The sequence below is a fragment of the Larimichthys crocea genome, chromosome XIII (genome assembly GCF_000972845.2).
Source record: "Larimichthys crocea isolate SSNF chromosome XIII, L_crocea_2.0, whole genome shotgun sequence".
Taxonomy (NCBI): Eukaryota; Metazoa; Chordata; class Actinopteri; family Sciaenidae; genus Larimichthys; species Larimichthys crocea.
Window position 1 is genome coordinate 42,872,614 of NC_040023.1, and position 27,001 is coordinate 42,899,614.

A 27,001-nucleotide genomic window follows, 5' to 3' on the forward strand; every position below is an offset into this window, starting at 1 on the left:
GGCCATAAGTGCTCACCACTAACACACATTGCACTTTGTGGTACACCACATACATTTACACCATGAGCACATACTCCATTTTCAGCTTGCAGGATAAATATGACATGTAATAATAAGAAAAATGAATGTTTGATATCAAATATTGAAAAGCTTTTCTTTTCCTCTGCAGCTTAAGCTCTGAAATTATTACACGCTTTTTCAGTATCTCCCCTTGGTCCAGCCTGTAGCTGAACGTTAGCTATGGTTATTATAGTTCTGCTGAGATGGACTGAGTGTATGGTATTGTGTGTGTGTGTGTGTGTGTGTTTTAGCAAGAATTGGTTTATGTTCTGTAATTGGTTTGCCCTCGTATTTAATACATTTGCCATGTGTGGTTGGTGTGTCTTACCTCTGTTTTTCTGTTTTTGTCTGTGTGTGTGCATGTGTGTGTGTGTTAGGTACACCTTCCCTGGGTGAATTGATTTTAATGGGGTTACTAAGGGTTATTATGAGGGTGAGTGTGATGTAGCGTTTCCTCTAGTTTTCTGTTGTGTGCTTGCATGGTGGTGTTGTTGGTGTACTTGCATGTCCAGTTTCTTTGCACTTGAATTTGCATGTGAACACATCACAAAAAAACTGCTGTGTTGTTTGTTCTGTGAAGTCATTTGCTGTATTTTTTCAGTGAGGATTATGTCTGCATTAATTAACATGCAAAGTGCAAGCGAGTCATCTCTATGTGAATATATATCTCTGTGGTGATTCATGCTGGAGTGGTCAGATGGTCCGACTGGTATGGAGCTGGGGTGACTGGGATACTCACTCCAGGGCAGATGGGAAGGGATGCTTTTGCACAGGAAGTGGCAGAATAAAGTGCCTTCCTGCCTCTTGTCCTTTTTCTCACTCACTCTGTCACTCTCTCTCAATTTCTCTTTCCATCTGTCTTTCCCTCCCTCTTTCTCTCGTTCTCTTTCGCATTCTCTGTCCAAACTCGCTCGCACGATTGAAGTTGGCAGTGTTTCAGGGATTGAGTGGCTCGAGTTAATGGCAAATTACCTGCCTCTCTGAAGTCTTGAGTGTGTGTGTGTGTGTGTGTGTGTGTGTGTGTGTGTTTGGTGGAAGGTAAAGCAATGGACTTTCTGGAAGGTCATTTGAAGGGGCCTGCCACTAAATCACTAAATGCCACTAAAGCATTCAATGGAGCCTCTTGATTGGCCAGGACTGTGCAGATTCACATGTGACTCTAAGCCAGTTTTTGAATGTAATTATTTTCCAGCACACAGACTACAGAACTGGCCCTTAACTTTAATCATGCTGAGAGCTACTTTTATCTTTTTACAGCCACCTTTAGCATGCTTACATTTTGTTTGTGTATACAATATACTCAAGTTGTGCGCGCTGGCGTTGATGTGTGTCCTTGTGGGAACTTAGGGGGTGTTAATAATGACGCAGAGTGGCAGAAGCACTCAGACATCTGACTCAGATCGCACCACACAAGACTTGAGTCAACTAACTAACTAAACGCCAGGATGACTAAGAACACTTTACTTTAAAAGGTGAGGGGGAGAAACATTTCCTGAAGAATCAAATTTGGGAAGTCCAGCACGGATTTAATGATAGCAGTTGGACAAGAGTGTTTTCACCTCCAAGAGAGTCAAGTGTGTAGATCACTCAACCATGCTGGTGTACGTTGACTCAGGATTACAACCTGTGGTCACATTGTAACAACTGCATTTCTTTAATTGTTCCAACAAGCCATGCAAAATGCACAAAATAATTTAATAAACCACAATATTTACCATAGAAATATTTTCCTCTAATGAAACAAGATAATTTTATGTTACAAATATTTCAACTTTCCACTTCCTGCTGTCCCACTTTTCATTTCTATTTCCCTCTCCACCATCATTCTCTTCACATCTCACCCAGCCTGCTCTGGCACTGAAAAGTAGCCAAGAGCTGAGAAAAAGTCCAACAGCAGAGAGTCAACATTAATAGTGAATATATTTCCATGTCTCCACAAGTTTCTTCCTCTCTTTCACGTATTCTTTTTTTTTCCAATTATCTTTTTATTTATTTTTAACATTTCAGTAACATAACAAACAATCAAGGAAATAAGGGAAGAAAAAACAAACAACAACAAAAAATACAGCAAATTCAATCAAATCAGTCCATGGTCACAGTTCACAGCTCATCCTTTATGAATGTTATGTAAGCATGCCAAACCATATTATGACACTGTAGTGTCAGAGGTCTATAAGTGGTCCCCATATCCTCTGGATGGCATCCCCCTTATTCTTTAGGGCGTATGTGCATTGTTCCAGTCTTAAAGCTTCATTTAGGATTCGTTTAAACAGATGAAATGATGGGGGTCTTTGTTGATTCTAATTGAGCAGGATGCACTTCTTTGCTATATAGCACATTATGATAATCCTCTTCCTGCGTGTGGTATCTAGTGTCTTGTCCAATTCCGTACCAAAGAGGTACCGTGTTGTTGTAATATCCTCAACAGTTAGAGTTCCAGAAATGTTTTAATTCCCTGCATTCCCAAAAAACATGCATAATTGATCCTTTACATATTTTACAACGATGACATCTTTGGGATGGGTTAGGAAACATTTTACTTAGCGGAGTGGATTAAGGTACATCCTGTGCATGAATTTATAATTTTGTTTGATTATTTTGTTACAGGACAGAGGAAAAAACATTCTAACATATAGTTACCCCACTGATCTTCATCAAAAACACATCCCATATCCTTCCGCCATATGTTCCTAAGTGGGGTCAAGGAAGAGCTGTAATGGTCCAACAAAGTACTATACATTTCAGAGATTTTTCCTTTTAACGATGTGGATTTCAGCAAAATCTCCTCGTCAGCCTCAAAGACAGACGTTTTTTCCCCTTTCAGGGTGTTTATTAAAATCTGGGTCTGACTCGCAATTTACTCCGCAAAATATAATGTCACAAAGAAGTTTAATTTGATTTGTGTCCGATGATTAGAGAGCGAACGAGAGGGAGAGAGAGAGAGACAGACAACAATAACAGAGAGCGAGCACCGGCCTCAATAAAGCTGTTATTAATCAGAGAAATAAAAAGTGATTTCCTGATTGTTTCACAGCGGTTACATTCAGCAGGTATAAACACGCCCACAGCAACACACCACCACCCTAGCCTTTATTACTATTTTGGTGATAGATTAAGAGTCAAAAAGATTAAGATTGAATGAATTGGTGTTTATTTATCGTCATTTTTATCGTTACCGTGATAAATACCAGGATAAGTGTATTTAATCCATATCGCCCATCCCTATATGGCATTGTTCCAAATTGATTAACTCTTTCTTAACTTGTTCTGTTTGTTTAATAATATATTTTTTCCTTGCAGAGGTGTAAGAGATCAATTGGCCCCTAATTACTCCTTTAGCTGCATTCCACATCACTGCCAGAGTAACGGGAGGACGCATTGTCCTGTCTGTACTGCTCTAACCATTTTCTAATAGTATTACAAACTGTAACGTCTGTGAGGAGTGAGGCATTGAATCTCCATTGTTTGGTTTGATTTGTTTGCTGGGGGAGGGATAACCGCAGATAGACTGGTGAGTGGTCTGATATAAGAATGGGCCCTATATCACATGAAACTATGGATGAGAGATGATCCTGAGGTATAAAAAAAAATATGATTTATGATTAAAAATATGATTTGTGTCTAGCCGAATAGAAAGTGTAGTCTTTCCTTGTAGGATTAAGTTCTCTTAACATCGACCAGGCCTACATCCGCCAAGGCTAACCTCAGAGTCTTAGAAGCATTGGGGTTAGACAGTGTGGTTGAGGATTTATCTAAGTTACTATCCATACAACAATTGAAATCTCCAGCAACTATTCCAAAGTCTGTATTATATTGATTAAATGGGGTGATCCTAGTCTTACAAAACAATATAAGACTAACAGACTAGTAAAAGAAAATGTAACATAGGTAGAGCATGAGGATGTATGTACCTGCTGTTAATTGTTCATATTTCCCACTATTGTAGAGCAAATTGGCTTAAGTGGCCACCACCGAGCCCGGGGGGTGGGCCTATTTCCCTGCACATAGTTAGTGCACTCACCCCTCTCCATGTATGAGAAACGATCCAAACCTGGTCATGTGTAGGCTATTTGGCAGAGATTTTGCGGTAGAATTCCTCAGCCTCTTGTGGGGAGGAACCATTTGGATTTTCCCATTGTGAAGCACTCTCAGGCTGCATGGTTGGAGGTGAAATCCTCAAAAGGTCCCCATGTCAACAAACAGCTGTTTTGCAGCGGTAAACTCCTATCTTCGTCAAATCGTCTCCACTGAGAAATCCTGGATGAATGCGAGTTTAGATCCGCCATGTATGATGTCTCATTGTCTTGTAGAGCGTAGGACAAATTCTTTATCTTAGTATTTAAGAAAGTGAAGGAGGATGGCTCGACCCCCCGTGCCTGCAAATGCACATTTGCTCCCTCAGGAGTCATTCTTGTTTCTTGTTTTTTTCCTACATAAATACACATGCACAGCATGAGGGCGCAGGGGAAACTTGCTTTTAGCTGACCACCCCCTGAGAACGGAAGCTGATGAAAAATTCAGCTCAGTTAGTCAAAGAGTGGCTTAAAGGAAAGGCTGTTTGGTTTAGTTCCTCTCTTTTTCCTTCTTTTTCTCATCTGCCTGTCATTTAATGCGTCTGCCTGTCATTGGTTCTGCTCTCATTTTCTTTTTGTTTTGCATTCCACTTTTATTTTCCATCCTCTCCTCGAGTGGTTAGAAGACTTTACTGTATCTGTCTGATCAATGGAAATTGCTTGTGATTCTGCCATGACACAAACAGTGTAACCATTGGTCACTGGGCAGCGCTTTGTGGTCAACACTTGCCCTAAGCTTGGCTTGAAGTACAAACCTTCTGCTCACTGGGACCATGTGACCACAGTGGTTAAATATGTTTCTGACCCTGTGACTTGGAAAGGTTTGAATTCACATGGTGATGTGGTGGCTTTGTAGCAATTAGCAGGCTAAACTAGAATCTGTCAACAATGAAACACTCTGTGCTTTTAAAAGCTGATTTATGCTGGCTTGTAAAATTGTTCCTCTCTGTGCTCAATCTTCTGATGTAAGGTGCAGAAATGAAGTTGAATCTTTGACTTTTGTGAGTGTCACAACTTGTCAATTAAAAAAACTCTAATCAGTTTTTCTTTTAGTATTTTTTTATAATCTCCTGTTTTGATATTCCTTCCGTGATGTTCACCAGGTCGAAGCCTGATGAAGGTCTGTTGAAATAGCTGCCACACACAAGGGCAGGGGGAACGGCGGTGGGGATGACGATTGAAATGCAGCTCGGAGAGGACAATACTGAATCTAATCTGTTTATACAACCTCACCTCCAGTCTCCCTCCTGTCTCTTCTCATTTCAAACTTGACAAACAAACAAATATACACACTTGTGCATAAACACACACTAACAAACACGCGCACACTCATGCACACACATCCACTTTATGAAAGAAACAGAGGTCCTTCGCTTATCTTGCAGGTGAAATCTGGAAAAATGGAAGTGTTTCATTTGCATTTTAATTTGCCCTCAATCAGGCATTGTGTTTGGTGTTGAAGTGAAATTGCCTGGTGTTTGCTCCTCGTCCCTATTTATAGGTGCTCAATGAGGGACGGGCCCTAAATTCAAATCTGCCTGCTATCACAGTGTATGGAGACGAGTCCTTTTTTTCTCTTCTCTTTGTCTTCTGCTCTCTTCCTCTGTCACTCATTCTCTGCCTGTCTGTCCGTCTCCATCTTCCTTCATTTTTTTCCCATCACTCTACCTCCATCTTTAATTATTTCTCCTTACCTCTTCCCCACACACTTCCTTTTTACTGTTTTTTTTATTCTCTTCCATTGCTCCCTCCACCTTCCTCCCCTCATCCCGCCCTACCCATTCCTCATTGCTTGGAGAGTGAATGCACAGATTTCATTAGCGATGCCGTGTGCCACACCATACTCAGCTCTGAAGGGCTCCAGCAGTCAGGGAATCACGATCCTGCTCTGCCCTCATCATCTGTCCCCCCCCCCCCAAACGACACCTCTGTCCCCCCTTTGATATTTTCCACCCTCCCTCAATCCGTTCTTTCTGCTCTAGCCATCTATAACATGGCCATAATCTGTCTGTGGCAGATGAAGGACCTCTTTTACACAGCTTGCTGCTCCCTGGAGTCCAAAGCAGTGGAAGTTAAACCCAGTAGTAGTAGAGACAATAAACTTTGCCTAACTGTGGTTTCACTGGGACAATGTAAGAAGAACAACACAACACACTCCATTTTTGTTTAAACCTTCATACATGACCATCAGACAGCGCCTGAGGTCTTCTCTATATCGACAGTCAGGAAGAATGCCTGAAGGCTTTATGGTTGTGTGGAGAATATGCATACATTTAATCAAATCCCCCTACAAGCCCCTCCAGGTGCCGATTGGTTCCTGTACCACTTGGCCGCATCAACGTGACCCTTAAATCGATAGGCTGAGGCCTCCGGGGACATGACCTTTGACCTCTGCGCTGTGCTGGTACAAGGTGTCAGGGAGGACTTTAGAGGTCAAGACAGATGACCTTTCCCTTTGAAACCTCAGGGATCAGTAAGCCAACCACTGGGCTTGAAGCTATCAGTGTGCCATGTGGGTCTGTGTATCATCATTTATGTTCAGGAAGTGTGTGTGTTTAAAATGTAGTGGGGCAGAAAGAACCAAATGTACTGGTGGTTTCAGCCTGCAGCTTGTAGGGCTATTTACTGCTGTTGTGCTGGTCGCGGCTCATTGACCTTTTCTATTTAAACATCTGAGTTTAAGCGGTGTAGATGTTAAATGACAAGACTTTTTATCAAAAAGTCAAAACGTTCATGCCCTTAAAAAACACTGCTCTTGAGTGATAAATGGGTTGCGTTTAGTTGCAAGTGCAAACATGTCTTTGTTGAATGTTTGTTAATGGGCTGGTGAAATGCTGGAAAAGACAACTCAGATGTTGAACTTTATATAAATAAAAATGTTACTTTGATTAAATTTAGAATGAAATCAACTTCAAATCTCAGTATCAGTATTATGTTCTGTGTGTTATGTTAAGTGTAAAACATGCAAAGTTAGGCTATGTAAATGGTGTTTCTTCAACATTAATCCTTTTGAATATCCTGTTATACTGCAAATGACAGAATTCAGGAAAAAAAAAAGTGCTTGTGTCTGTTTAACAGGCCAACATCTCTGCCTAATTAGTCAGGGCTAATTATGAAAATGCTGTTTTTGAGGCAATATTGCAAGCGTGTGTATTAATGGCATGATTAGTGAGAGCTGAATTGTCATGTTGATGAACTATAATTACCTAAGGCCCCATCTGCAGAATTTATCATGCAACATGTTGCTTCTCTTTCTCACTACACGTCTGTCTGGAGGATATGGTGTTGGCTCGATTCCCACACACATCCACGCATTAGTAAACGAACACATGCACATGTCAGAAAGACGCAGCTGTGCCCTGAGTTACACAAGCATGCGTGTCGCAGGTTTCCACGGTGACTTGTTGAAGTGGCTTTCAATGGTGACTGTGTGCGAGCACTGCAGCAAAGTTGTATGTGAAAATGTGAGTAGGTGTGTATGTAGTAATGACATAATGTAGTAGCATAAATAATGAAGTTAGTGTTTGTATTAGTCTGTAATGTTCTATATACATACATGTTTTATTCTTCAAATTTCTGCCTGGTATGGACGCCCCTATATGTCCTCGTGTAGGCATTTACAAGTGGACGCTGGTGTAGAAACAGATAATAAATGGCAATATAGTACACACACACATCACCATATCCTGTATATTAATGACCATGTCCTCATATCTACATTCTAAATCATTTATTACATGTCCATGTTCTGCTTAGTAACAATAATTAGGGGGACTTAAAGTAACATTTACCAATGAGTTTGGATTAGAACAGAGACAAGTCTGCTAGTCTGTTTGTTGGTTTTTCTTTTAAAGGTCCAGTGTGTAGAATTTAGTTGCATCTAGTGGTCTAATCGCTGCATTGCAATCTCCTCACATCACCCTCACCTTCCTAGTGTAAAGGAGAAACAACACTTTAAGGACCCTGTCTACAGTCAGTATTTAGTTTGTCTGTTCTGGGCTACTGTAGAAACACGGTGGTTCAACATGTAACAGATATATAAAGATTCTTATTTTCAGGTGATTATACATGTATGAAAATATAGTTATGAGTATTATATTCCATGTCTGCCTTATTCTGAAATAGTTATGAGTATTATATTCCATGTCTGCCTTATTCTGAAAATAAAGGGCCCAAATCTTACACACTGTGCCTTAAAAGATAATTTTGTTGACATTTCTGCCTTCATTTCATAGTTTACAGTGTTGGATCAGACAGGAAATGTGGAATATGAGACAGAGGTCAGTGACAGTGTATAGGATGATGCAACAGAGGTCTGCAGCCAGGTCAAAATTTATGATGTTTGACGTCAAATAGCATGTGTCCTGGACAACTAGGTGACTCTGTGACGGGATGGCCACAGATTCTGCAGACACACACCATTTTGTTGAAACCAGACCTAGCAAAGTCATAAACCCCGACTCTGACAGACTGATCATTTAGAATGGCAAGCTGAGAAAAGACACCCTTGTTTACTGTAGCGTTCTCTAACACGTGGTCCTTCTCATGAAACCAGCGACTGCCTCAGGCATTAGCACCCAGGGAAGTGTAGTAGCAACAGCAGTGACGGCCCTGTGGTTAACTGTTAGAGGAAAACAAGTAATTAGCCACAATAATTAAATCCTCCAGTCATCCAGCCAGCCGCTCTGTAGAACCGGTCCTGCTTTTCTGCCCATTTACATAAACAGTACAATTGGTCTGTTCAAAAATGAGGAATTAGCAGATTAATTCTGTTCTATTATCTGCCCGGCGATAAGCAAATAAACAATTGGCTGTGGAGAAATGAAATGAGATAATGACCGATTGGTGGGAGGATGAGGAGGAGGTGGGTGTGGAAGACGGGGTTGTGGTGCTTAGCAGCCAGTGGTACAAATGAGGAGCATAAGCTGGCTGTGCTGTCTCACAGGGCTGCAAAGATTTTGTTCATTTGTGTTTGAGACTAAACTGTGTTTGTCTCTCTGCCTGTGTGTTTGTAACTTTACTCTTCACAATGTGTGTTCCCACATCAGTGTGTGTGCGTGAGTGTTTGTCATTGCCTGATTTTGCATTCTGTCCTATTGTGTTCCCAGTTTACCTGGGGAGTGGTTGGAGGATCATCAGTAAGGGAAGTGCTCTTTGTCTCTCATTAGAGCAGCTCTTTGATTTCATTAATTACTGACCTACTGCTGCTGTGGTTTGGCTCAATCTGGCATTCTAACCACTCACAGTGTACCGCTGCTGCTGCCCTCTGCATTATTTATTTAGCACCTTAGCTTGATAATTAATAACCATGATTTCCCAGGGAGACCGTGTGTGTGTGTGTGTGTGTGTGTGTGTGTGTGTGTGTGTGCATTTGTTTGCTTATCAAGAATGGATCATTTACTGAAGAGCTAAGTGTAACAGCGTCTTGGTTTGTCTGATGAGCTCCAATCTGAATCTAATATAACCAGATGCACGACCAGATCATCAAGGGTCACCTGACATGATATCAATGGCACTATTCTACTACAGAAACTTAAGGGATAAAAACTAGTAGTTTTATAAAGCAAACTTTGAGAACTCTCCTCACACACACCCTTTGACAGGTTAATTCAACTTCTGATCGACGTTTTTGGTGTTTCTGGTTCTGTTTATCTCCAGGGTCCTGATTCTTTTATTGGCCTGTAGTCAACATGTAGACAGCAGCACAGTTTTGGAAAGACTTTCATGTTTTCATGATGCTTTCTAAAGACACAAGTCAACCACAAGTCCTCTAAAATTAAACAAAACACATACATACTTTCTAATTGTATTTTCTATCTGACACAGCTATCAGTCATTCATCAGTGTCGTCCAGAACTAGTTTCTGATCTGACGCAGGCATGCTAGGGTTTGGTGAGGTTTTAAAACAATCTGCATCCTGATTAAAGAAACTCATTTGAGCTGGACACAGGAAGCGGTCCATCCCAACCTCTCTCCTCTACAACCTCTGTGGCTCAGGAATTACGTCACACAGTCCTTTGCCCTTGATTGACAAACTTTTCTTCAAATAAATGTGTCCAAACACAGCATTAAATCTTTTAAATCACTCCTCATCTGTCCATTTCATCTAACCCATGTTCTCCTTAAATCCCCATTACCCTTCACTCCTCTGCCATTGTTTTTCATGCCATTTATACTGGACTTGTGTCAGAGTGGACAGGCGGTCTGTTTTTCTGGCCTATTGACTACTATGACCAGGCCGTCTTTTCTCCTCCCTCTCTCCTCTCTGTCCCTGCCTAGCAGAGCTAGTTATGGAGCCTATTGACTGATTGGCTGTCAGCCCCATCGATCCCCAAGGTCGCACTGCTGGCTATTGACGAATGGTCCTACAATGCCTTCTCTCCCTCGCTCCATCATCTTCTCTGTTCTTCATCTCTCTTGTATTTTCTCTCCTCTCAATCCTCCTTGCTTAATTTGTCACTCACCTCATTTCATTTTCAGTTCCCCTTTCTCCATCCACTTTCTGCAACTCATCCATCCGCCCATCTGTCTGTTCTTTTTTCCTTCCATCTCTTCTGCTTCTACTGCTGCTATCGTTCATCGATGCACCAGAGATCAATGCAGGGGATAATGGGCGCTGGACAAAGGTTGTACGGGTCTTCAGACGCAGTGCTGACATGACTCAGATGATAGGAAGAGGGAGTAAAGATGAATTTATGGTGTGTGTAGTAAGGTGGTGATGCCACTCAAGAAAAAAAAAGGAAGAGAGAGAAACAGGACAAAGAGAGACACACAGAGAGAGAATCAAAGAGGAGACGTAGGGTGAGGAGTGTAATGCCTGAGGGCAGCTATGAGACACAGGGTCGAAAGAGACGAGAGAGGAAGAGATGAGGAAAGAGAGAGGTGGAGGATCCTGAAGCTGGCAAAATGCTGACTTTATTTTGTCACTGAATTAGATGTGTTTACATATCTTTGTCCAGAGCTATATTATATATCACTAATGTTATAATATATTGAGGATTTATTAAGGATCATCTAGCACTGTTATAAAGCTTAAAGGATTAGTCCACCCAAATGACAGAACTCTTCTCCTGTGTCTGTAGGTATTGAGCCATTCACTTAGTTTTGGTTTTGTCAGGCATTATAATATTTTTGTTTTTAGGTGAATACATTTTTTGTTTGTGGTGCTGAAAACATAAAAAAAGTGATAAGAGGATCATCCACATCCGTAGGCTGGGCAGTGTTTATTCAAATGGGAACTGAGCATTTAAATGTTTAAATTTCATTTATGAGTAATTCTCAGATTTCCTGTCACAGACAGTTTGACATCGTAAAATAGGCTTGAGCATAAAGTTAAGTGGGTTTAAAGATGAGGGCGGTTCTCATCTCATTCTTAAATGTGAAATAATCCACTCTCACTGACATGCTCACCAGATGACTAATGCGTATGTATTGACCTAGTTTAACTGTTGCTTTTTCAAAACATTATACTGATGTCATGGCCCAAAGATGGAGGTTATTTGAAATGAGCTGATGTGAGACTGCTATAGGATGGAAAGCAGAAGGCAGGAGCAAAATGTCTTTTTATGTTGTTTGCCACGGAGGGGGTGGGGGGGAGTAAGGGTGAGACACGAGTTTTAGAGCAAGGTAATGATGCACAGTGGGTGCCTATACAGTTTCTGTGTACTGTCTCCATGCATGCAAATATGTACCTATGGCTTTCTCCCCCGAGGGGAACTGTCAATCAGGGTGCTAAGTGCCTCAGATTGAAGGCGGTGAGCAGAAGCACAAATAGCAATCACACCCAGGGAGGTTTTCTGAGTCAAGCACGGCTAGGTGATTGGTGGGATTTCATATAGAATTGCCTGGTAACGTGACATGAAGGCCAGTCACATGGGCATGGACAGATGAGTATCTCCATGTGACAGATTTGAAGCCAGTTTGTGAGCAGAAAAAAAATCTATGAATGATGAATATTTGTGAATATCTGCATTACTATTATTCTTGCATAATACCCTGAGCAGAAAAATGCATTAAAAAAAGTGAATTAATATAAAGTGGACAAGCAAACATGGGACTCTTTCCTCCTCAGGCAGTGGGTGTTCTCAAATCAAATCAAATCAATTTTATTTGTATAGCCCAAAGTCACAAAGTACATTTGCCTCAGAGGGCTTTACAATCTGTACAGGGAGTGACACCCTCTGTCCTTAGACCCTCGGTTCGAGTGAGGAAAAACTTGCCCACAAAAACCCTTTTAACAGGGAAAAAAATGTGGAAGTTCTCTGTTCTCTGCCTATATTTAGTACGGGGAAAGTTTACAAGCATCCTGTAACCCCTACATTCCACCAGGCACAGCTTTTGTTCGTACATGTGTACACATGTCTTCATACTTCACCAGGAGGGTTTAGAAGTCAAACATTTCACTTCATCAACTTGCTCAGATTTGGCCATTTTTCCTTCCTTCTCTACTATGAGTAGCTATGAAGGTAAATTGTTTCCCTTTTGTCATGAGTCTGTACTGTTTTTATTTTGAAAATTGATTCCATATTCCACACCATATTCTCTATGCTGTTTATAGGTCTGACTTCCAGCCAGCTCAATTTGCTCTATGCTGGCATCTGTCAAAGATCAGCCATATTCTCTGCAGAGCACAGACTTGTTCTGGGACACTTCTGAAATGAGTTGTGGGGTTTCTGCTGGATTCACCAGATGTAGCAGCCATCCTTGGTGGAATTTAGGGGTAAAAGACAAGTGTCACTATGAGCCTGTGTATCGTCTACTAATTGTATTTTTCATTATAAACTATATATCATGGTTTCCTGCAGCATTTACAGTGATGAACTCTGCCTAGCTTGAAATATTGTGTGCCTCTACTCAGCAGAAGAAAGTATTATGACTACATGAAGTATATTTATCAGTCAAGCTGGGTTTTTGTTTTGTCTTGTCATTTCCTGTTTTATTTTGAAAAGTAACTCTCCTTTCGTTTCAGGTCACTTGCCCTTCCTCATGTGTCACCAGTCGGCTTGTCTTCCCTGATTCCTGATTGTGTCCACCTGTTTCCTATTGCCCTCATGTGTCTTATAGTCTGTGTCTCCCTTTGTCCTGTGCCAAAGTGTTTTGTCGCTTGTTCGTTCACCCCAGCCAGCTCCGTAGTCTTGATTGTAGTCCCCCGTGTGTATGTTTTTTGCCTCGAAAGAGTGTTTTTTGTTGTTGTAACTTTTCTAGTCTTGCTTTTGATTCCATAGTGTTTAGTTTAGTTAAATTATTGTCAGCCTCCCTTGGAGAGATTTTCTGTTCTTGGTTTTTATTGTATAGTATTGTCTAGCCTCCACCTTTCAGGAGAGTTTTTGTTTCTTCCCTGTTCGAAGCTAAAATACACTGGATGCGGAACGGCTCGATACGTTTCAATGTGTCAGCTCACACATAGTCCGTCCCCGCTGTGTCAGCCCTCCGTCAGACATACGCAGCTTCTATTTCTCACGGACGCCGGAACACGGTGCATAAATTCAGCACAGAGCAGACCGTGCGGGGAATGAAATCAGCTACAAAATCTATAAATAAAACCCCGGTTGATTTTCAAAATAAAATACTCTGTGTTCACAGCGGATCGAGTTTCATTACATTCAACATGTCATAATGGGCGGGGCTGACCTGAAGTCAACAGGTGAGAGGTTTTCAGGCGTAATCATTTATGACACCTCACATCCTTTTTATAAGGACACCAGAAAAAAGATTTGTCGTGGAATGCCATTGCAGGAGTCAAAGTGACTACAGCCGGCAATATCGCTACCACCTGAGCGCATTACAAACGGATTATGTGTGAGTTGGCAGACGGCGGAGTATACAGCCGTTCTGCATGCAGTGTATTTTCGGGGTTGTTCTAGTACAGATTTAAGTTAATGTTTTGCAGCCTTTTGATTTTCCTCCTTGAGAGTGATTTTGATACATTTTCATAACCTGTATAGAGGTCAGTCATTTTTTTTTTTGTTTACTTTAGGTTAGTTTTTTATAGCCTTTCGTGTTGCATCACTCTGTCGAGAGGCTTTTGTTTTCTACAAATAAATCTGCTCACTGACACCTCAGTTTCTGGGTCTTGTTTAAGTTCCGGCCTGACAATTCATGGACCACACGTTTAACGAGTGTTGATTGTTTAAACTGTCATAGTAGAGATTCTTCAGGTTTTGTCTGAATCAGCTCAGCAGGTGATTGATCACATCATTTGTTCACTTTGCAGTAATTAATCAGAGCAGCAAGTCTTCATGACAAACTCGGGAAAAGTAGAGACAATCAGACACAATCAGGTGCTGATGTGTGAGGGGAAACCACCAGGCTGAGGTTTGTGTGGCTCCACCACCACTAATCAATACTCTGAGGGAAACCCTGCATGTGTAACATTTATTAAACTGTAACCATGTTACATTTCTCACTGTGGTGACTTCTGATAGAGAAACCAGCAACCAACAGAGGGAGCACACTCAGCTTGTCCAGAGTGGGAAGAAGTCATCATCAATAAATACTACTTGTTTGTGTCTTTGGTGTCTGCTCAGTTTATTTGTGTCTTTTGATAGAACGACGTAATGACACGTTGCTGTCTCTGAGAGCTGTTGATGTCTCTTCAGTCCTGAGTTGAATTTGACACATCACCTCTCACCACTTTGGAATCAATTTTTGTGTCCTGAATGTTCAAGTTGCACCAGAAGTGCTCTGTGAGCGAGAGCGCTGCTACACTGCAGAAATGATTTTGTGGGGGGAACTGCTGGTTCACCCACTTTTTTCATGCCAAGGTTTTTACACGCTACGTTTTTAAGACATTCATCTCACTCTAAATCTGTTTTTGAAGGCTAAATTTCCATGAAACGGCGTTGTTCATGTGTCTGCTTTTCAGTGACTGGATGGTGCGTTTTGTTTACCTCTGCACAGTGGCATGTTTGCTTTGCGGTGCACTGTGGAAAGATAGCATAGAGAAAACACTGTAAGTGTCTGTTCATTTATTTCTTTAGTTTTGTGGACTTGTTGAACCCTGGGGTGAGTGCCCTATATATGCAGGAGGAAAACAATAAGAGTATAAAGTATGTTTGGGATGATATTGATTGTATTGTATACATCAAATAATTCACGGCACGCAGACAGTTTTTCTGTGTATGGTTGTATATGAATGGTGACTCTCCCAGCCCTGTATACATCCGACCCGCTGCAGGTACTTCTCCTTCTTTGAGCTGTCAGTGAATAAAAGAGAGGGTGGAATAGAGCAAAGCAGGGAGAGGGAGAATGAAAGAGACGAGGAGAGGTGAATGTAGAAGAAGACGACCTAATTTAATCTAAAGTGGTTCTCAAATTGAACCAGAGGGAAAACAAAGTCAGCACAAAACCTTGGAGCTCCTTTGCACTTATGTAAGCGCTCTGCCCTCCCCTCTCACTTATGAATAAGAGAGGGAGGAATGGAGGGAAGCATGGAGAGTAAATGGAAAGAGGGGGGCAGAAAGAAGAAGGTGAAGGCAGGTAAGTAGGAGGGACCAGAAGGAGAAAGGGGATGCAGAGAGGAGAGGATAAAAGTGATGGAAGGATGAACATGACAAGAGAAGATGACAAACAAAAACTTTGACTTCTCTTTGTCACGCACACTGCTGTCCTGTCTCTTTGTCTTCCCTGTCTTGTCATGTTTCCTTTCGTTCTCAATTGCACTGACATCAAACTATATAAGGCCCTGGCAGGCTCTATTCAAGACAGTGGACTGAATGAGTGTCTAGTTAAATAATGCAGTCTGCTGGCTGCCTAGCTGGCTGGACTGAGGACAGACTAAGGGAGAAGATGGGAGAAGTAGTGGCACAGTGCAAAGATACAGACTTCTATTATTTAACAGTCCTCTGAAAGGCTTGTGAGCGAGGCATTCCCAGAATTAAAACCAGTTCTCAGTGTGTGTACGTGGGGATTTAAACACAGAGGCAGGGAGCTCACACGCACTCACATCCATACGTATATCCAATAAATGCTGGCATTTAAAGTTTCATACCTAATCATGCATGACATGCGCTGATGCAGGAGCACTTGTATTATGCATGGACAAATTCAGTTTGCGTGTGCAAACAGGAATGCATGCATGCCACTTCAGCTCGGTGCTCTGTGTTTTTATGACATTTGAAACAGTTTCCTGCACTCGAAATAGGTTAACGTTGGAGCCTGTCACTGCAACAAGAGAGGATAATTATGTGTTTGTGAGTGAGTGTCATTGTGAGAGAAACTTTCATTTACATTTTCCAGTCTAGTTTTTTTTTTAGATTTACTTGCAAACAAGTGTTTGATTTGTGTAGTAGAAGACTCATACTGCACAACACAGCCTAATTCAACTTGTTTCCATCTTCAGACATGTCTGTAATAATCTCTAACATGCAGTCCATGTGCACTCTTTCTTCATGTGTGGCCGTGAACTCTGTGAGCCCTGTGTTATGCAAGCACATTTGAAGCCGGCTCACTGAACACCACACATATGTACACTCACTCAGTTGGTTAGCAGAAATGCTAAATGATGTAGTCCAGTAAATAGGGCAAGACATAATGTAATGTAACATATGGAGATCTGTTTGCCAGAGGAAATCCAAGTCATGCTCTTGATTTAATGAAAACACGCTGAAACAGGTTGCTGCTTGTTAAATTCCAGTGTTAAACCGAGTGTTGTTTGGGAACAAAGCTGTAGCTGTGAAGCACTAAGCTCAGTTCAAAGCCTGTTGTTTCTCCAAAAGACTCATTTTATTGGCCTTCTCACAGCTGGAATAAAAACATTTTGTCACTGCTCGATTTGAAAAATTGCAGACTGGATTGATTACTTTAGCAAGGTTGCACTTTTGGAATGAAGAGTTAGTGGAAAGGAGATTGCAGATGAATTGTGTTGTGTTTTGTGAACTCTGTGTGTGTGGTAAACCTGCATTACGAAGCCTTTGAACTGAACTCGTACTGAAGTAACGTCTGAATTTGAGTGCTGTAGGTGAGAATGTAGGATATCGTACAGGAACAGCTGTCGGTGAATGAAACCCCTTCGGAGCTCCACATTGCTTGCTTCATTACAATGACTGATGCTGCACAAATTGTTCTTTTAGAAGTTAATTATTTGTGTCACGTATAATGCCTTAAATGCTAATGAAGCAACAAAATAATGAACTGTCAGTTCCTCTTTCAACTTGGTTATTTAAGTCAACCAAAAAATGTTCATTGAGCATAGATTCAGTCCATCTCTGTAGCTGATGTGTTCATTGTTTCGCAGAGCCTTTCAGACTTGTGTATTATTTTGCACTCATTAGCCCATGAACCCAAATACAGAGTGGAGTTATTCCAGCACAGAGGAAACGTCTCTCTCTGTCTATATTTGACTCTGACATATCTGTCTTTCTTCTTTTTATGTCTATATCTACGAGTCTCATTCACCGGCATGTTTGCCTGATTGATTTCTGCAATTGAATATTCTAGACTTTTTGCTTTTAGTGCTGGGCTGTTCCTGGAGTGGTTTCTACATTTGTCCCTTCGCTTACCACTCTGTCCATCCTTTAAATAGTTCTACTTGCACAGTCCACTCGTTCCTTTAAACGTCTCATCCCTTTACTAGAAACCAGTGTTGGAGTGGCTCGCCTGAACCTCAGCCAACAAGTCACAGAAGAGATGAAGATATTTTGGATGTCTGTGTCCTGATTATAACCAGATGTATTTTTTGATAAGTGACTTTAAAGGTAAAGCTTTTCATAATCTTTCTTTTCTTTTTTAAAGTCAGGTTGCTGTGTATGTCACCTTGACCTGCTTTGCAGAAGTTGGTCTTTTCGTCGAGCTGCCAGTAAAGCACTGTTCTCAGTCCTGTACCTGTGAGCCACTCTGTAGTAACAATAAGACCTGACAGAGCTCCCACCGCTCTCAATATATCAATCCAGACAACCAATTACAACCTTTTACAAGGCCCTACAAATGAAAATAAGTTCCTTTGGCCTCTGGCCTTCTCTCTCTCTCTGTCTTTTGCTCTGTCTCTTGCTTCCATTCTGTCGGCATGTTTCTTCCTTTAGTTATTGATCTTTCTATTGTCATTCTTGTTTGAGTATGAGAAATAAAAAGGAGGGAATATCTTTCCTCTAAGCTTGGAACATACTGTGATAATAATGCCTTGTAGGTATTTATTCAGTAACAGGAGGTATGACTTGAATAGCATCTCTTTTTCTTCCTTGGGTGCCTGATTTTCTTTTTTTTTTCTTTTTACAGTCAGCCCTCACTCTTTGCCTGAATTTTCCTTTTTCATCCGCTCCTCTCCATTTTTGATCTCAAACACACTCTCTTTGCCTTCACTGCCTCTCTGACTCACTCAATGACTCTTTTCTTTCATGCCCTCGAGCACACATAAACATGCATACACAGACACTCGCTTTATTCCCCCTGGAGGCGATTTGTCTTAACAGGTGGTCATTCAGATTCAAGACTGGCACTGCAGGAGAGGTAGAGAGAAGGAAACAGGCAGGAAAAAGTAGGAATTGGAGGAGGAGGAGATGAGGAAGATGAGGTGGACATGTCATTAGAAAAAGAAATTATGTGCTGGGAACATAGAGGGTCATCATGTACCATGCAGTGTACTGTGCCTCACCTCTAAGATTGAAATCATAGAGGTTGTTACTGTCATCAAGGTGCTGCAAAACAGCAACAGTGTTTCTGTACAGCTCCTGTTGTCTTCCATTGTTTTTCTTAATAGCTTTCTGTATTCTGTACTCTCCTTGCTGATGTTTCCCTACACTTCTTTTTTCTTGGTTTTGCCCAAGTATACGTCCTGACCCATCAAACTTAAAAACCAGCTGTAACTTTTTCACCGCCCGCTGTGTTGGCTGGCCAACAAGAGTTTAGTATAATATTATTTTCAAAAATTGAATGATTTGAGTTTTATTCTGTTTCATTATTTCACATTTTGTTGCAAATGTTCATTCTTTCTGCACCGCCATCATTTGTTTCCTCCACTTTCAGGGTATACGCAAGTATACATATACCTGCTTAGTTCAGTCTGTACTGGGTACTTCCATACTGATCCACAATTCTCAAAATGCATAATTAGTTCAAGTCTCATGTGTTGGACGAACCAGCCAGCTCAGCATTAAGAGCACTAATTAAGTGGTTGTCTCACCCGTTTGTTGTTCCAGTATTTATTGTTAAATAAATGCACCTCTTGTCAGCAAATGATGATTTCAGAATCATCCTTATTCCCTGAAGTTAAAGGACAGTGTGTAACACAGGGCATTTATCATGGTGGATGGACACATAAAAAAATAAATGACTTATAGTTCACACTGTTTAGAACTTATTTCAGCATGGGTGTACAGATGAGAGACACGTGTATTGTACCATGATAGCGTTTAACTATCCACCCCATTGTCAGGCCTCATGTGGGTGACTGCATCATGGGCTTTAGAAAGAGGACAGCCGAGTCCATTTACAGTTTGTCACATTACCGAAGTTGAAAGTTTAATGACTCTGTTAAAAGGAGAGCCACATTTAAAGTTAATGTGCTCTGCTGTTAGAACTGCTGTTATGGTACTGGCTGGCTATCTGAGTGTGTGTGTGTGTGTGTGTGTGTGTGTGTGTGTGTGTGTGTGTGTGTGTGTGTGTGTATATCAGGGACAAAGTGAGTTCCCTGACACCATTTGTCTCAGAAGGTGGTGCGTATGTGTGTGTGTGTTTGTCCCTGATTTGTGTATGTGTCCGTTTATACACAGCATTTATCTTTTATATGCCTGTTTGTGTTTTTATGTGACACTTCATATCCCCACACATTTATCTTTTTTTATCTGTTGTACAGCAGTATTACTGTATTGCTTCTGTCCAACTATATATTACCTTCCCTCCCACATCTTTGAGCAGCAGGGTGGTGTAGCAAACAGGATGACCATTCTTCATATGAATTGCTGTGATTCAGGCTCTCCAGCTCCCATGTTCTCACCCTGCTGTAGAGTCCTCGAGCAAGACTGTAAATCCCAACCAGCCTCAAGGATGCTTCTGCTTCAATAATTCTGTTTAGGGGAACGTGAAGAAGCAGTCTCTCTCCTTAGGGATCAACAAACTACACCCTGTGAAAACTCTCGTGTACAGATGTGTATGTAACTATGTATTTTTCATCTTACATTTGATATGTACTCAATCTTTCTCTTTTAGCTCTTAGATACCTATTTACATTTCACATCTGTCACCCAGGGTGATTTATTTCATAGTTACTGCATATACAGCAGTATTTTTTTGATACATCAGCACTGTTTTTAAATCTTTTTGGGCAAAATCCAAGTCCAGTCTCAAGTCATTATGTGGAATGTCTAGTCTGTCATAGCAAGTCTTAGTGCACTTTCAGACCAGCACTGTTTGGTGCGGACCAGAGTTTGTTTCCTTGGACAGTCCGCTTTGTTTGGGCAGGTGTGAAAGCTCATGCAAACTCTGGTGCGATCCAAACAAAAGAACTCTGGTCCGTCTGAAAACGTGGGTCTCGGTTTGCTTGCAAGTAAACCATGGTTCACTTACAGTAGGGAAAAACCGTCGTAGTCTCTCGCTCTCTGCTGTCTCTGTCTCATGTAAAGAGCAACATGCTGGATTGCAATGCCTCGCCTGCTGCTCATTCTGGGCAGCGACTTGTGAAAAAAACAATAAGGTTTGAACACCAAAGTAAAAACAGAAACCCAAGACTGCATACATTTGGTGTTGCTCTATTATTTGTTATTGAAGTCCAAAACATGTCTTAAGTTTTTAAAAAGAAGTCCTACTAAGAGCCAAGTCACAGACAGAAGTCATGTTTTAAGTCTACCAGAGGTCTCAAGTCATTGATAGGATCAGATTGGTCTCTTAAGTCAGTCTTTAGTCATGTCATAAATCATAGAAACAAGTCCAATCTGTCAAAGCAAGTCTCAAGTCACTGAGGCGCGTCCTAGTCAAGTCTCAGTTCATAAATGCCAGTCCTGTGTTAAGTCGTTCAAAGCAAGTCTCAATTCATTGAGATGAATCTGAGTCAAATCTAAATGTGTTGAGACATAGCCACGCAAAATCTGTCAAAGCCTCATGTCAAGGCTCAGATCCTTTTGGGCAAGTCCAAGCTAAGTCTCAAGTTATGGTGACAGGTCCAAGTCAAGTCTCTAGTCTGTGAAAGAAGTCACATGTTGTAGGTAGCCACAAGTAATTTGGTGCAGGTCCTTCAGGTCTGTATTGTACATTTTCTTTTCAAAGCTGTAAAAAAAAGAGTTTCCCCCAGAGGTGAGATCAAGTTTTGAATGCTTAGGATATTTTATGTGTGTGTGCATAGCTGTGCCAGGTCCTGTCTTGCTTATTTTTTTATTGTTATCGGATTTTAGCGGGTACAAACCCGAGGCTTTACTTTAGTTCTGGCCTGTTTAGCGTGTGAGTTTCTCCTCTTCTCTCCTGTTGTATACAAAGGATAATTACTAGACAATAGTTGTCCCAGTGCAGCATGTGCTTCTCCCTGTCCCTGTGCTCTCTCCCTGGGCAGGTTGAGCGCTGTGGTCTTGGTGTAGGCTGGCTGATAAGCAGTCCACAGGTTGTAGTGAAGACAGAGCTAATCTTGCCATGAAACTACAGAACAATACCAAGAAGAATTATGAAGCGAGCCTCTTTCACTGGGACAGATTTAAATTTCATTTAAAACATCTTTGTTTCTTTGATGAAACTTGAATCTTCATGACCTGTTTCAGCAGAGACGGCTTTCTTCGTCTGTCACACTCAGGTGAAACAAGCAATATTAACTTAGTTGTTTTAGGTATATAGGGCATCATGCTATATTTCTTGTTCTCTCTTTGTGCTCTTTTTTACTCTGCTGTCATATTAAATACTTGGCCTTGGAAGTCCTCCCTTACTCTCAGTTCAAGAGGTGCACAGATGTAGTTCTAGAAGAAAGAATGAGAGCCCTTGACATTGGAAGCCCTTGAAATTGGCCTCTGTGATAGAGCTGTCTTCCTGTTGCCATAAAACCCCATAAAGGAAAAAATACCTGTGTAAAAGCTTGCTACACACTCAACAAACGGCACTTTTTAGTGTTTGTCTCTTCTATTGGTACACCAAAACCTCAACTTGCTTTCTTTTGAGTACTTGACCTCAGTGTTGTAGTGTATGTCTCTCTACAGCTGGCTCTTTCTGCACTGCTCGCTTTGTATCTGTGACTGTCTCATCTTTGTGTGTCAGCAACGCTGCACAGCTCAATTAATACATCACATAAACAAGAGAAGAGATGAAAAGAGTGGGTGAGGCAAGAGAGAGAGCGGGTTAGAAAGAGGTGCTTACACTTTAGATACACTTTTAATGAAATCCCTCGAAACGAAAAACGAAGAAAGCAACTGAAAACCTTCCACCTACGTGCTCACGCATGCTCAGGCACACGCATGAAGGCGACCACACGCATGATCTCAAAATCTACAGTTTCAAGCAAACACTCCAATTGTCCCTTAACGCATCCTGCAGCCTTCACGAAGCTTTCATTTCTCTGAGAAGAACATAGAAGACTTTTTTCACTTTAAAGTGCATAAAACGTTCTACTCAGCATGGCTGTTGTATGCCTCTCATCCAAAAGAGTGCTTCACATTGCCTGAGAGTTTGCTCAAATGAAGGGCAGCAAGATAGCCTTTGCTCCATGATGGGGGCAGTTTCTCTGCACTCTTGTGGTGGTTTAAGTGTGTTTGAGTTTTTAAAAAATGTTTCTGTAGTGCACTCTTTCAGACTCTCTGATGAAAGCTCTTTGGTGCTCTTGTGTCCTCTCCTTTAATTCCACATTCAAACGTTCTTCTCCTTACCTGACATAAAGCGCGCTGTCCTTATTTAAGCTCTTCACATAATGCGGCAGATACAGAATGTTAGTCTTTGTCTATCTGCCATCTGGCTGTGACTGTTTTATCTATTGGTGATGAAAGTCAGCCTCCTTTTGTGTGTCCTTAATAGGACAAAAAAAAAAAAAAAAGCAAAATTGGCTCACAGATCCACATTGTGCTGATAATGACGGGCAATTATTTATGAAACAACCACTGAAATTGGTGGTTAGTAGCTAATGTGTCACGGTTATTAGTCAGAACTATGGGTAACAGAGAGGGACAGCTTTTGTTTCTTTGTCACAGGTTCTTTTTTCCTATCTCCTTCTTTTACTGACCCTCATTTCTCCTGCTTACCAAACATTCCTCCCTGTCTCTCTCTCTTATCTGTCTCTCTGTATTTCTCCTGCCTCTAAAGGCCCATTAGTCTGTCTAACTAGGCTGTGATTACAGGACTCATGTATTCAGTGTGATCATAGTGCCACCTTTATCCTCTGAGTCTCACTGACTGACGGACTTCTCTCTGAGGCACACTGATCCCTCAGAGTATTCATTTATTTGCACTTCATGTGCTCCTTTTCCTCTTCCTTTCTTTTTCAGTCTCTCCTGGCGACTTTTTTTGTCATTCACTCTGGCTCTCTTCTTTTTTCTTTTCTTCACTCTTATTATTTTCTCTCATCGTCTGTCCTCGCCTCCCGCCTCAGCCTTCCTCTGTGTCTCTACACCACCCTTTGCCTCGCCTGCTCTAATCTCCTCCAAATGCCTCTATGTTATCAGCTAACTACAGAACCACGCTTTGGGCACCCAGCGGAGTTAACCCCAAAACAATAAAGTTAAGTGTTGAGTAAAGGATCTCTCGTGGTCCAACACGGCTTGCCTGCACTCTTGCCAAGGCACCACTGTCTTCTTTTCAAGCAAAAGCAAGAGCAAAGCAAAAAAGTAGTCACTCTGATCAGCCTCTGAGGGTTTTGGCTATCCAGACTGTTATGATACTGAAGAGCATGTCTTTTAATTTTTTTTTTTTTTATGAATTTCAAATGTTTATGTAACCTTGTATTAATATCCTTCCCCTGAGCAGATGAAGTCATGGCCCTGAGACTGAAAAATACACCCCTCCTTAGAAAATGGTTTATTTTGCTGAAAGTAGAAATCTGCAGGTTTGTTCGAGTGTATTGACGGGTGTATTTTTAAAGCTAAACTTGTTACTTGCTGCAGGTGTACAACTTTAGAAATCCTTCTTCCCTTTTTCTACATCAGCACATCTTTGTGTCAGAGTCCACAGCCTCCTTCGAGGAGCATGAGTCACAAGATTACAGGTCTTGAATTGGCACATCTTACAAGGCCTACAGCATGAGTCAGACTGCGTAGGTCTCTACTCTTTGTTCACGTGGAAGTCCGTGTACACAGTTGTTAATGTCTGTATGGCTGAATATGTGTCATGTAGCAGCGGGTATCAGATTAAAGTCATTTCAAGAACGACAGAATAGCTTGGCATGAAGAGAAATGGTTACTTGTCAACTTCCTACTCTACACTATGTCGTGCAGGTTATTTTTGACAGCCTATATGAGGCTCCTGAAGTGGTTGAAAGTCAGAGCAGAAAACAAAAGTCAAAATCAAGTAACAGACTGAAGTACAAGAGTGAAGAAACACTTTCTGAAGGTGAAAAATGGCTGTCTTTGCACAGGGTAGCTTTGTCTGGTTGTCAGAGCTCATATTGCCTCAAGGCTGTATATATGTGTGTGTGTGTGTGTGTGTGTGTGTGTGTGTGTGTGTGTGTGTGGTGGTGATGGTGCGGGGGGGGGACAAGCTTAAAGCATGGGTAACTTTAATATCAGCAAAAATTCTTTCAAAATGAGGCGATAATGCAGCTCACCATATGTCACTACAGATGTTGATATTATGTTATAGATGAAGATGAATGTGCTGATGATGACTTTCATGTATGCCTGCTGCATACTACTGAGTTTGAAACAATGGCCATTCTCACTTTGCTCAAAGGCATCATGATTAGTGAACTTGTGGCGTCTCGGCTGGCATGGCAATTTATCTGTTCCAACAGGGGTTTACTGACTTTAAACAAGTCCTGGACTACTTTGTCGATATTTACTCCTGTCATCATAGATTGGGTTGTATGTTGAACAAAACAAGGAATTTCAGCCATTCAGGCCTCGTTTAAAAGTTATTTTAAATTGTGTATACTCTAAGTAAAAGTATGTTAGAGGAAGATGTTTTAGCAACAAATTGTACTTACTTGTACTCTTTTTTTTTTACATATAAAATGTTAATCTAAAATGTTTTTTTAACTATAACTTCCAACTATAACTGTTAGATAATTGTAATACAGTATGTCCTCAAAAACCTATTAAAGTACTTTACTATGTTTACTTTACTTTAGTACAACATTGTGCACAAAGCAGCAAAAGAGTAAATGTAGTTCTGTACCTCTGCTGACAGTGTAGTGATGTCACTTCTAAAAAATAAAAACAATGTTTAGCTCAACTCTTATATTATTATATGTTCCTTTTTCGGAAGCGTTACCTTGCTGTGTGGCCTTTGTTTGAGCAGGCGATGCTAAATAAGCAGAAATCACAGACTGTCTGGCTTCACGCTGTGCAGCTGTCCGTGGTCCTGAAGCACATTGAAAGCTCGCTCTTGCTCCCTGTCCGTGGTTCTGAAAGGAAAACGCTCAGAAGTCAGGCTCACGAGCACAGAGTTTCTCTGCTGCTCCACTGAAAACTAACTGAGGGTACTCTTTGTCTTTTAAAAGTTCCATCTTAAATCCTCAACAGATGTTGGAGATGCACTTATCAGAGGATATTTTAACCCTCACCAGTTTGACAAGCCTGTTAGATGTTAATGTCTATCTTTTTTTATTCCAGACATTGTTTTCTTTATTGGTCTTTCATCATATTTTGTTGTTGCACACTGATGATGAACTTATTTATACTGACAAAATGAAAAAATAATCTCCATAATCCCTTAATCTCTTAATGACCTCCTACCTTTGTCTGTTTTTCCTCTTTGTTTCCTGCAGTGGTGCTGCTGAATTCTAAAGAGACTCAGGCAGAGCTGGGCTGGACGTCATATCCCCCCAATGGCGTAAGTATGCCTACTTGCATTTTTCACTGTCTGTATGCTTTCCTTTACTTGTCCCCTCACTAGGCTCCACAACACAGCTGTTTGTTTAACAGCAGGCCCATACCTCCTTTTTTTATCCCTCCCTTCTCTTTGGTAATGCTGTTTCTACTTTTCTTTTTATTCCCTCTCTTTCTCACACCTTCTCTCCCAGTGCAGAGAACATCATTATCATGAATCGATGGTGCTAATCTGGACTAGGATACCGCAGTGTCCAAACCAGCCACACAGATATGCTGCCACAGATAAATGCCTCCCCCTCAGTATCGATCGATTTAGCACTAAGTTATGACTGCAAGACAAATGCAGGAGCTCTTTTTCAAGAATGTGCCACTGCTGAAGCAGTTTGTCACCCTCTTCCCATCTAGAGGTTAGCATTTCCGTGGACAACACTCACGGCATGTCTGCTGTATAAACAGCATGTTTTGGGGAATTGTGCATGTATTGATATATACAGCACTGCTCACACATGTGGAGAGTGCGTTGTCACCTTGAGGTGGCTGTTGGACCTCATGCAAAGCTAAAGCTAAGATTAATGGACTCACCTACCAGCCCCAATAGAACCGAGACAGAAAACACTGCATCCACTTTGATTTAGTCACCTTGGCAGTGGTGCAGTATATCACATTACCATCACAGATAATCTATTTTCACTCTCTGGTCTGCTCTGTGTGTGTGTGTGTGTGTGTGTGTGTGTGTGTGTGTGTGTGTGTGTGTGTGTGTGTGTGTGTGTGTGTGTGTGAGTGATAGATCCACATTTGGTGTTCAGTTTACTTTCAGTTTTATCAAGAGTGTTTCGGTAATTCAGAGAGTGACATGGAGTCATAATCTTTTTTTTTTTTTCTCAGAAAGGAACCTAAAAGTAGAGTGGTGAGAGAGGATGCAAGGTCTTCTCCATCATTAAGACATAATTTGCAACACACACACACAACATAATTACAGTGTTGTATGTA

At 41.2% G+C, this 27,001-nt stretch overlaps 1 protein-coding gene across 1 annotated transcript in view; it reads left to right on the forward strand.

The window, feature by feature from the left end:
* epha10 (EPH receptor A10) overlaps positions 1-27,001 on the forward strand; it is a 146,361-nt gene that overhangs the window by 16,331 nt on the left and 103,029 nt on the right. The window contains exon 2 of the mRNA XM_027287191.1: positions 25,948-26,012. Within this exon, the coding sequence (XP_027142992.1) occupies positions 25,948-26,012 (65 nt within the window). The remainder of the gene's footprint in view (positions 1-25,947; positions 26,013-27,001) is intronic.